The following is a 12,019-nucleotide window of genomic DNA, read 5'->3' as shown; positions in this document are numbered from 1 at the left end:
CGAACATCAATACCAGACGAGGCTTCAGCTAGATCAGGCTTATCATCTTCCCCTGGTCCGACCGTGACTCTCCAGTTGAACCGTTTCACAAGGTTGGCTAGTGTTAATTTGGACAAGACAATAGAAAATCCCAGTCCGGGGCAAACTCTTCTTCCCGCTCCAAATGGAAGGAACTTTGAATCATTACCAATAAAGTCCGAATTCGAACCAAAATGCCTCTCCGGTTTAAATTCCTCTGCATCATGTCCCCATATAGTAGGGTTTCGAAGAATTGATGAAGCATTGATTAGAACCTGTGTTCCAAGCCAAGTATATTACTACATACTATGTTATTAGTCTTATTGTATTTCAAAATATATATATATATATATGATATTTACCATTGTCCCTGCAGCAATATCATATCCCTTTAATTGGATGTCTTCAGTAGATATCCTTGACAATAATGGAGCAGCGGGATGCAGCCGTAGCCCCTCCTTGATCACACATTGTAAATAGTCCATTTTTTCAACTTCTTTCTCCGTTACATTTGAGTTATGCGCCGACACTGTATTAATCTCATCTTGAAGTTTCTTCATACACTCTGGATGCCTCATAAGTTCTGCCATTGTCCATTCTAGTACTGAGGAATTTGTTAATGTTCCTGCAAAAAACATATCCTGAAAGACCAAAGAACACTAATTTGTTTAGCATACGTAACAATTTGGGTTTAGTCCAAACTCTTTTACGAGGTTTTTATGGATCAGTGACCTATGTCATAATTACCTTGATCCAAATCAAGTCTAGTTTTCAATAGATCAAACACATTCATGTGTATTATACTAATTTATACACTTTGTATATATTGATTCCTCTAGATTTCATCTACTATCAACGAAAGCGTATACAATGGAGACTATATCAGAGTTCTAATGTTGCTTAAAATCAGTCAGATATGTATGTGTTTCTACATGAAAAAATAAATGTTTGTTTTACCAAAACTTTAACTTATTTATTTTTTATTTTTTTAAAATTGACATTATATATGTACTGCAAATTCATTTTTCATGAAAATATGCAAAACAAAAGGAATGGGTGGGGTTACCTTGAGGATGAGTATTATGTCACCTCTGTCAAGTCCAAATCGTTTGGTTTGATCTTTTTGAATCGATAGCAACATATCAACAAAATCTGATGGCTCTTCGCGATCGGCATGTTCTTGCACCACGCTGTCTAAAAATCCATTTAACTTATTATTTATGTCTTCCATTTTATCATCTACGCCACTGATCCTGTCTATCCATGCCAAGCTGGGAATAAAATCTCCGACAAAGAATTTGCCAAAGCACTCATGTAATGTCACTACTAAGTTCTTGATATCAATTCCACCTTCCTCGCTGTTGTATTTTCTTCCCAAGATGATTCTGCACATGATATCGTTGGTAAGAGTCATAAGTAGTTTCCTTAGATTTACTGATGAAGAAGATGAACATGCTTCTTCTAGCTTCTTTGTCAATACTTTTATCTCTTCTTCTCTTAGCTTCTCAAAGGACCGAACCATTTTGTTGTTGAACAGATGCATCATGCACAGACTCTGCAAGTATCGCAAGTTGATATAGTATATATATAATATATCCAATTGTAAAGATACAACTACGTGTAACATACGAAGCACTTCTTTTATTAAAAAAACAACCATTTAACTTATTGGAAATTTTCACAATAAATTCATATATGTAGATAAAATATACACAAACTAAATACTATCCCCTCTGTTTTATTTCAAATATCATATTTATATATTCAAATGTTGTGAAATAAAATTAAACAGAGTAATAGACTGTTATTTTGCAATGGATGGAGTACTAGTTCCCAAAAATACATCAAACTAAAGCTCATATAAACTTATCACAAAACCTAATAGTATAAATTATGGTTGGCAGGCTAGTCTAACTTAATTTCTATGATGAATCCTGCATTTTCAAATTGGAGACCGATCATATAAAATAATAACATATATATACTCTGATAGTCTATACGGAATAATTTATTCAGGAAAAAAGGACCTTCATGTTCTTCCAATCTTCTCCGGACGGGGCAAAGATTATACCACGCCCACCTTTCATATATATGTCAATAGCTTTTGAATCCTGGCGGTCTGCAAATTTGATGTCGTGTGTTTTCACGATGTCATGAGTAACTTCTGGACAAGAAACCACGAGAACAGGGACACGGCCTAAATGAAGGAGCATGAGTGGTCCATAACGGAGGCTGAGAGAATGGAGAGAGCGGTGAGTGTTGGGACCGAGCTGGTGGAGGTTTCCGATCACTGGAAGCGACCACCATGGAGACGGTGGTAACTTACGTTTCGTGGTGGTAATACGTTTAAGGAGTGCTTTTAAGAAGAGAAGGGACAAGAAGGTGGCTAAGCACAAAGAGACTAATATCATTTCCATATTTATGTTTGGTTAGCAGTTGTGTGATTTGAGCATCATCTCTCTACTTTGTGTTTTATAAGGGACACGACCCTATTTTTATTTTTTATTTTTTTATCTTTCATCTGTATTTAATTTTTTTGGACTCATTAATAATAATTCAAGACATGGATGGATGGATCCAGTGCCGGCTTAACTAGCAGGGCGGGCAGTGTGACCACTCTGGGTACATTGATTAAAGGGGTATATATGTATAAGAAAAAGGGCACAAAAAAAAAATTGTAAGTTAAAGAGGCACAAAAAAGAACTTTTTAAGTTTTAAGGGGCACAAAAAAAATTGTACACTATAAAGGGGCATAAAAAAAAATTGTAAATTAGAAAAGGGCACAAAAAAAATTATATGAACCAAAAAACCTATACAAAAAATCAGTAAGTTTTTCTATAGGTTAAAAGGTATTTTTTTTTAGTTTGCCCAGGGACATGTAATATGTTTAAGCCGGCACCGAATGGATCAATGTGTCTCCACGGGTAAAGAAAGTGGCGGTATCTCTCATCGACTTCAGTCAACCCTCATCGTTCTCTGGTGTAGATTTCACGATTGATATATATCTGTATTTTCTCTATCTTTAGTATTTGTCAAGTGTCCACTGTGCTTTTGTGAAACGTGTGGATGTTTTGATCTCACCCTTTTTCTCTCTAAAAGGCACTATGTATACAGTAATACAGAGTCAACAAACTTTTATATTTTTTTGGCAAGAAGCTCACAAGTCAATAATGCGGTTATAGTGCATGTCATCAACCTTCTCTTTCAGATGACCCGCTACATAAAGTTCACGCTATACCTTGACTATTTACAATGGTTCACCGTTCACGTTCGCTCAACATTTTTCTCCAATCACAGTTTGCCATGTAACAACATTGATCTTATTTGTTTCTTATCCACACGTTGAATCAATCTAATTCAGATCAAAGTTTTCGTAGTATAAGTATAACTATATATGTAAAATTAGTGTTACTTAGTTTATATGTATTTTCATATTATTCAACAATGTCATTATATTTACTAAGCAATTGAATATTTATTCAACAGCTTCATAATCTATAGCCTCAGAGCATCAACATCAATAGTCTTTCAAAGTGTCTCTTACTATTAAATATAGAAAAATGAAAAATAAGAGAGATGGAAAAAGACGTCTCTCGTTTGAGAGACATTGAAAAGTAAACCATGATAGATGATCCTCACTTCTATCCTTTTATGATTGGTCTATTGGGGTGTATGCATGGATATTGTGGACACATTTTTCATAAATTTCGGCAAAGCTCTAAATATGTTTGGAAATGATAATTAAAATCATGAAAGTAGTCAATTTTGGCAACAAAAAAAAAAAAAAAAAAAAAACTAACTNGAAAATGGAAAAATACCTTGAACGTTATATCACCTTTAGGCTTTGGCTGTTGAAGAAATATAAATACTATGAGTCCACGGCATTGGTCACACAAATTTGGAGTGTCTAAATCATGTGATCTAAAATCAGATGACAGTGTGGACATAAAAATCTATATCAAGAATTTGTAGACAGAAAGAACTAACACTAATTCTACATATATATATAGTTATACTACCGAAAGTAATATTTGAATTAGATTCGAGAGTAAGAACTAAACACTAGTCCTACATGTTTGGATTTGAGTCGGATTCGAGTGAACCTCTTTATTCACTTTTTTATAAAATAAGAAAACAAAATTTGTATACATAATTGTAAAATAAAAACTTAAACCGCTTTTTATAAACCAAACCGATATATAATTTTATTCTAGTTATAAAATCTAAACCATAACCACCTCATTTGTAAATTCAAACCGACATATAATTTCGTTCTAATTGTAAAATCTAAACCATAACCACCTCATTTGTAAAATAAAATCAACGTATAATTTTTTTTAATTATAAAATCTAAACCATAACCACCTCATTTGTAAACCCAACCGACTTATAATTTTATTTAAATTGTAAAAAAATCAAAATCCTAATTACCTCATTAATAAATCCAAACCGACATATAATTTTGTACTAATTGTAATTGTAAAATCTATATCCTAATTCTCATTTATAAACTCAAACCGATATATAACCTCGTTTAATTGTAAAATCTAAATCAAGCCAATATTTAACTTTTCTTAATCAAAAGAATACATAATTTATTTTCTTAATTTGTTTTGCTTTTTAATATAGTTATGATTAATTTTTTTAATGAAATATTAAATAGAAGATTCGGATTGGCTGGGAGGAGAGTATGTGAATACAAGTGTTCACCCCTACAGGTATCTAAGTATTTTTAAACTTATAACTACTAATATAATAATTTTTAATCTTAGTTAGTAAGTAGTTTAATAAGGATTAATAAAAATGATGAAAAGAAAATAAGGATTAATCCAAATAAATACAAACCACAACATGTTCAACAATATAAATCATATATTTTTATTGCATAGCTGACTTTGTACCATCTTGTTTGGGCTTTAAGAAAGGCCCAGATCCTTCCAGATACTTTATTTGACTTAAAAAAGGCCTTATAAAAAAACACCACTCTGGCTTTTTCTTGAAGAAACAAGAGAAAAATCACAAAGTTCCTCTCTTTTTTTTGTTGTTGTTGTTTCTTCTTCTACCTTGAGATTTCGAATCCTCAGAAGAAGAAAAAATGGATTTCGAGCTTCGATCGGCGAAGGAGAAGCTTGAAAGAGAGCAGAGAGAGAGGAAACAAAGGGCTAAACTGAAGCTCGATCGAGAGAAGAAAGCTAAGGAAGCTGCGATTAGGCAACGCGAAGCTATTGAAGCTTCTCAGAGAGCTAAAAGACTTGACGCCATTGAAGCCCAGATTAAGGTCTCTATCTCTACTCTTACTACGACTTTTCAGTTTCTCGATTTTGGGAATTTTAGTTTCTCCCTACGTTTTTGGGTAAAAAATTAGGTTTCTGTAATAGTTTCTTGTTCGATCCCATCTCGAGTTGGTGGTACTAATCTTAGACTAGTGTGATTCTAATCTACTTCACCTGATTCGTATTTTGTTAGCAAATGGGTTTTGGTTCATTTCTGTAATTATTGTAGATTTTGATGCATATGACATTGGGTAGGCTCTCTTTGATCCTTTTGCTTTTCTTGTACTGTGTTTAGGCTGATCAACATATGCAAGAAAGTTTAATCTCTGGAGATGGGATAGTGTTTGAACGAGTCTTTCAAGCTGTTCCTTTTCAAGGAAATGGGGATAAGATTAAACTACCACCATCGTGTTTTACAGAGCTATCTGATCAAGGAGCTTTCGATAAAGGTCCTTTGTACTTTGAGCTCTCTGTAGCTGACCACTCAGATAATAAAAAGACAACACACTCTGGTGTTCTTGAGTTTACTGCTGAGGATGGTACTGTTGGGCTTCCTCCTCACGTGTGGAGCAACTTGTTCTCATCACATGATCCAGTCGATGTTCCTTTGGTGGATATACGTTATATCCGGCTACCTAAAGGCAGTTACGCGAAGCTTCAACCGGACAACCTTGGTTTCTCGGATTTGCCTAACCATAAAGCTATCCTTGAAACCATTCTTCGCCAACATGCTACACTTTCTATTGATGATGTTCTCTCTGTAAACTATGGACAGGTCTCTTACAAGCTTAAGGTTCTTGAGTTAAAGCCAGCATCAAGCATTTCAGTTCTGGAGACTGATATTGAGGTTGATATAGTTAGTCCAGATATAGTTTCAGATCAACCGAATCAGCGTGTGTTGAGGCCACTTCAGTTTGGGAAATCTGAATCAGGAACAGTGGAAGAAGGACAGTATGATTACTATAAGTTTGCGATTGATGAGGCTACTGTAGAAAAATTATTGGCAGGAAACATCAAAGTTATTGTAAAGCTAGATGTGGAAAAGGATGGAGCGGATACTGATCTATATGTATCAAAACACCCAGTTTTATTCCCTTCTCTTCATCAACACGAGTGGTCTTCACATGATGTGGGTTCAAAGACCTTGATCTTGGGATCAAAGGAAAGAGCGCTGAGCTCAGGGACTTACAGTATAGGTGTATATGGCTTCAAAGGAATAGTCAAGTACCAGGTTTCAGTACTAACGCAAGAAAGCATCGATAGAGCTAAGGTTGGGGAACGGGCTGTATCATCTTCATCAGATGTCGATACAGTAGAGTGCAGGAACTGTAAGCATTCAATTCCAAGCAGGAGTATAGCGTTGCACGAGGCATACTGTAGCAGACACAACGTTGTTTGTAAACATCAGGGATGCGGAATCGTTCTGAGAGTTGAGGAGGCGAAAAACCATTTGCACTGTGAAAAATGTGGACAAGCACTGCAGCCAACAGAGATGGAGAAACACTTGAAAGTCTTTCATGAACCACTCACTTGTGGCTGTGGGATAGTGCTTGAGAAAGAACAGATGGTGAGTATATATTGTTCTCATTACCTTGTTGTGCTCGAAAATGGTTAAGTTAACATGAGATTGTGATTTTGTTGCAGGTTCAACATCAAGCAAGAGATTGTCCTCTTCGTTTAATCGCGTGTAGGTTCTGCGGAGATATGGTGGAAGCGGGAAACTCTGCAGCTGATGCTAGAGACAGGATGAGAGGAATGTCAGAACATGAGAGTACTTGTGGTTCAAGAACAGCACCATGTGATTCTTGCGGTCGATCTGTGATGCTCAAAGACATGGACATTCACCAGATTGCTGTTCATGGCAAGAGTAGCTAATTTGGCTCTTCTATTGATATGGATAAGAATTGATTATGATGTTGAAGGTATCAAAGCATCAAACCCATTTGTATTTATGGATATATCAATTTGATTCTTGAAAGTCACTTTCCGAAACAAAAGATTATGTAGAGCCCAGAGATACCTCAAATGTCCAACTTTTGACTTACTATAATCGACGAAAAATTATACAACGACTCCAGAAAAAAAAAGAACAATGATGCTTAATGTGCAAGTACTATTACAATGGGGTCATGAGGAGTCACGACAATGATTGAGAGTGATTGTTTAATAGTAGAAAGTTTTCTGAAAACTATCATAGGGACTAGCTGGGAGACCAAGTTGCTTGGGTGAGAGTTTGTTTTATGATTTCTATTTTCTTATTTTAAGTCAACAACTTCTGTGGCTGAAAATAAGAGTAAGGAGGAAGAGATTTTGTACTTTGCAAGTTTACCAATATGAGTTTGAAACAAAAATCAAAACTAAAAGCAATTCACATATCACACCTCAAAAAGAATATTACAATAATATACTATAAAATGTCCCTTCAATTCTTGACTTAGTTTACTTCCCACCACGTATTAATGGTGCTACACTAGCTAATGCTAATTGTGCTATAACCCAAAACATCACATGCTAATTTCTTGATTAGTTCAAGTGGAATCAGATATTTCTTCTGGAAAGCAGTAAACGAATATCAAATTAATACTCATTATGGCTATGAAACATATTTAAAAGAGTAATGATAGCTGAAAGCCTGAAAATATATTCCACTGTTAACCTTTAACACCAATATACACTACAAAACAGTAAAAAGTAGAAAACATTCTTTGACATTAGTTTCAAGTTTATATTCTCTTTGACGCAACTTTAACACAACAACGTGTGAAACGACGAACAACGCAAAAGATTGGGTTTTTACAAACATCCAACTCTTTAACCTGTGGTCTATTCTATGTATCAAATTACTAGATCTCATCATTAGAATCTTTTTTTTTTTTTACTACGAAAGTCGAATGATAATGTGGAAATGACAAACGCGTTTTTGGACAACTATTACAGAACACACCAAAAAAATATTACAAATAACGAATTTAAAATATAAACGGCTCTATTTACATTATCTTGAACATATCATGTAAGCAGTTTGTTTTCTATCTAAAGTTTATATCAGAATATACCTATAAAAATATATCTTTAACACACAACTTATTATAAACGGCTCTACTTACATTATCTTGACTCTTGAGCATAATATATTCAGGTCAGTTTTGAATATTTGGAATAAAGGGGTTTATGATCTATTCAACTATTTTAGAATTTTGGTTTGGTTCGAGATATTTTCAGTTCAGTTCTAGGTACTACCTGAATATAAATTTTAAGAAAAATGGTTAAATTTAAATAAAATTTGGTACAATTTTGACATTTATAGCTAAGAACTTTCAAATATTTTTGATTATGTCGAGTATTTTGGTTATTTTTGTTTAAAATAATTGTTATGTTTGGATTTAAATTGTAATTTTGAATAAATAATTTATATTAAATCTCAATATAATTAATATTTTAGATATATAATTATTTTTTAGGCATTTCGGCTTGTTCACATAAACATTTGATTTTCGTTTCGGTTTAGATTCTTCGTATACATATAAGAATTGAGGATTGGTTCAGATATTTTATTGATTTTAAGTTCAGCTCGATTCTTTGTTTTATCAATTTTGGTTATATGATATTGTATTTTTTTTTTTTTGTCAACCAAACATTAACAATTAGAAAATAACTTCAAGATTGGTTGCCCAAATATATCTATATTAATATTTTTGAAGTACATTTTAGTTTCTGCCCTTTAAGTTTTACTTATTTAAATTTTTTAACAACATTAACCCTTAAAACAATTCCATAAATAACACTGCAGAGAAACTCAAATACTAAACTTTCTTAAATTGACCAACATTTATTACATTTATTGCCATAAAATCTTAACAACATCTATACATTCCGATTTTCCCAAAAACAACTCTACACATTAAAGTTTTAACCAATTAAATCTCCAAAACTATTTTTTATGGATGCTAAAATCTCTCAAATTTAAATGATATACAACAGATTTTTCATAACAAAAGTTTACAATATCCGTAATTATATTAACATTAATAAATTTCTTAAACCGGAAATCCAATTATAAATGTCACATTAAATATGTTGAAAACCCCCATATAATTTGGTTTATTTTTTATTTTTTGAGGAATTACCAAAAAAATTAAAATTCTATTAATTATCATAAACTATATATATTGACATGGAAAATTATAAACTATAAAATATGCTAATTTGGTAAAACAATTAACATAATTAAACTTGATAAATAAACTTATTTTGATTTTTTACGCAAAAACTTATTTTGATTTTGGTGAGACGGGTTGACATTAATCCCATATAGGGAGTTGAGTGGAATTGTTTTTTTTAAAACACTTTTAGATGTGTACCACGAGATAAATGTATTACAACTATACGTATACCACACGGGTTAAAACTTTGAAAACATTACAAAAATCATATACTTTGAATACTTATATCAAATACCTGTAGAATTATATTTTTAAAATTAATAAAATAACAAATAAATATATTATAAATTTTAAATTTTAAAAATTAAAAAATATTGTCTCGCGGGTTAAATCCTAGTAATATTGTATTATGTAAGTTTGTTTTATATTAGAAAATACCTAAAAAAATATATTTTGACAAAAAAACCAACATATTAAATACGGATAATGCATACTAAATCCAAATTTATATGTTGGCAAAAAGTAGATTCGGACCCACTTTTACAATTTAAAAGCAACAAAAAAAAATACCTCGTCACCTTCACAAATAATTCAATTATCCACCCAAAAAAAAACCAATTAAAAACTCGAAAAATATCAAATATAGTGGTTGTGAATTGTAAATATATCACGAACATGTTCACACTTGCTAAAAGAAAAGAAATAACCGTTTTATTTTATTTGGAGGGTCCATCAACTTTTACATTATACACGTATTTAACACCATTACCTTTATTCAAAATCAAGAAACCAAATGTAATCATAGCCACTAGTTTTACGCACCGGACTATCGACAAATCAAATAAAAACGTTACCAGACAAATTCCAAAAAAGAAAGAAAAATAAAACTCACTCCCCATCTACTATTGTTTTTCTTGTCATCATCTTCTCTCTTTTAGGGTCACGGTTTTGATTTACTCTTTAGTCACTATCATAGCCACGAAGAGCATCTTCATAAATACACTGAAGGCTCACGTTTTGCCATGTCCTCCTTAACAAGTTTTTTTTTTCTTCTCTCTTCACACCTTCACCGTCACGGATCCATTTAAACAATAAATTCGCAGTAATGTTTTAGTCGAATGAATCTTTGAACATATTTCCTAAAAACCCGGCAAAGAAAAAAACTGCTTTTTCTTCTTCTTCTTCGTCCTCTGTCACTGTTCTGTCTTCGACGGTTTGGTCTGAAATCTTTTTCCTGCAAGAACAAGAAAGCTTTGTCTTTTAGCTCTTTTAAAAGGTAACTGAAGTGTGAATCTGGTCTTTTTCTTTAATTTACCAAAAGCTGGATTCTTGTTTCTGTTTTGGGATGCTCTCTGTGTGACTGTGACAGATTGGTTCTTGTTTCTGTTTTGGGATGCTCTCTGTGTAAAAACAAAAAACACAGCAAGTTGCGATTGATTTGTTTTTTTTTTTTTTTTGGATATTTCTGACCTCAACTTGCAAACTCTGAATCTGTGTTCTTCTTCCTTTGAATCTTTTTTTCTTTACAGGAGAAGAATAGTGTCTTCTTTCACCGTCGCATGGCTACAATAAACGATATTGGAGTAGCAGCAGCAATCAATATAGTGACAGCATTCGCTTTTCTCTTAGCTTTTGCTATATTCAGGATTCAACCAGTAAATGACAGAGTCTATTTCCCTAAATGGTATCTCAAGGGCTTAAGAAGTAGCTCTATACAAACAGGTGGCTTTGGAAGCAAATTTATCAACTTGGACTTCAGGTCCTATATTCGATTCCTTAACTGGATGCCTGAAGCTTTAAAAATGCCAGAACCCGAGCTCGTCGATCACGCTGGACTGGATTCTGTTGTCTACTTGAGGATCTACTTACTCGGGTATATATACATACTATATGTATCTCCCTAAGCCCTCTTGTTTTCCTCCTGGTTTTTAAGACTTCTGAGCCATGTGGAAAAATTTTGCAGGCTCAAGATCTTTTTCCCCATAGCTTGTGTTGCTTTTACGACAATGGTGCCTGTTAATTGGACAAACAAGGGATTGGACCGGTTAAGGCATTCTAATATAAGTTTCAGTGATATTGATAAACTCTCGTTATCAAATATACCGAATGGGTCACCTAGGTAAGAGATGCTTCTCCAAGTTTGGTGGCTTTTTATTTTTTCTTTGTCCAATATGTTTCACTCATTGGATCCTCATCTTCTGTAGATTTTGGATGCATTTGTGTGCAGCTTACGCCATCACCTTTTGGACATGCTTTATCCTGAAAAGAGAGTACCAGAATATAGCATTAATGAGGCTACAGTTTCTTGCAAATGACCAAAGGAGACCTAACCAGTTCACTGTAATGAAACTTTGAATCTTTCGATGCTCTTTTGAGTTTTACTTGTGATTAAATAAGCTGAAAACCTGTTTATTTTCTTACTGATGTTAGGTGCTTGTAAGAAACATTCCTACAGATCCTCATGAATCAATATGTGAACTTGTTGAACATTTCTTCAAGGTCAATCATCCAGATCACTACCTCACTTTCCAGGTAAAGTCATCTTCAGGTTTTCTGATATGTCCA

The 12,019-nt window shown here is 33.2% G+C and overlaps 3 protein-coding genes across 3 annotated transcripts in view; 2 read left to right on the top strand and 1 right to left on the bottom strand.

Moving 5' to 3' along the window:
• On the bottom strand, nucleotides 1–2,507 carry LOC104732108 (cytochrome P450 71A27; the record flags this gene model as incomplete). Its single annotated transcript, XM_010451640.2, is given in 4 exon segments — nucleotides 1–293; nucleotides 381–659; nucleotides 1,085–1,573; nucleotides 2,046–2,507. Coding segments are annotated over 4 exon segments (1,451 nt in total), but the record flags the coding sequence as incomplete, so codon positions are not given.
• Nucleotides 5,023–7,361, top strand: LOC104732107. The gene is made up of 3 exons (XM_010451639.1): nucleotides 5,023–5,296; nucleotides 5,587–6,858; nucleotides 6,936–7,361. The coding sequence occupies exons 1-3, from the start codon at nucleotides 5,114–5,116 to the stop codon at nucleotides 7,164–7,166; spliced, it is 1,686 nt and encodes a 561-aa protein (XP_010449941.1). The 5' UTR covers nucleotides 5,023–5,113; the 3' UTR covers nucleotides 7,167–7,361.
• Nucleotides 10,325–12,019, top strand: part of LOC104732104 (CSC1-like protein At4g15430) — a 6,997-nt gene continuing 5,302 nt past the window's right edge. Inside the window, exons 1-5 of the mRNA XM_019233601.1 lie at nucleotides 10,325–10,730; nucleotides 10,984–11,327; nucleotides 11,418–11,573; nucleotides 11,659–11,794; nucleotides 11,885–12,002. Of these exons, the coding sequence (XP_019089146.1) occupies nucleotides 11,014–11,327; nucleotides 11,418–11,573; nucleotides 11,659–11,794; nucleotides 11,885–12,002 (724 nt within the window). The 5' untranslated portion in view covers nucleotides 10,325–10,730; nucleotides 10,984–11,013. The remainder of the gene's footprint in view (nucleotides 10,731–10,983; nucleotides 11,328–11,417; nucleotides 11,574–11,658; nucleotides 11,795–11,884; nucleotides 12,003–12,019) is intronic.

This window comes from Camelina sativa, chromosome 12 (assembly GCF_000633955.1).
Source record: "Camelina sativa cultivar DH55 chromosome 12, Cs, whole genome shotgun sequence".
Taxonomy (NCBI): domain Eukaryota; kingdom Viridiplantae; phylum Streptophyta; class Magnoliopsida; order Brassicales; family Brassicaceae; genus Camelina; species Camelina sativa.
The sequence above is the reverse complement of the archived record's forward strand: the minus strand, read 5'-3'. Positions and strand labels throughout refer to the sequence as shown.

Bases quoted from the DNA above. Each gene is read 5' to 3' on its own strand.
- LOC104732107 (XM_010451639.1), top strand. From the start codon at position 5,114: ATGGATTTCGAGCTTCGATCGGCGAAGGAGAAGCTTGAAAGAGAGCAG. The intron at 5,297-5,586 runs GTCTCTATCTCT...TACTGTGTTTAG, and splicing joins CCATTGAAGCCCAGATTAAG to GCTGATCAACATATGCAAGA. The intron at 6,859-6,935 runs GTGAGTATATAT...ATTTTGTTGCAG, and splicing joins TGCTTGAGAAAGAACAGATG to GTTCAACATCAAGCAAGAGA.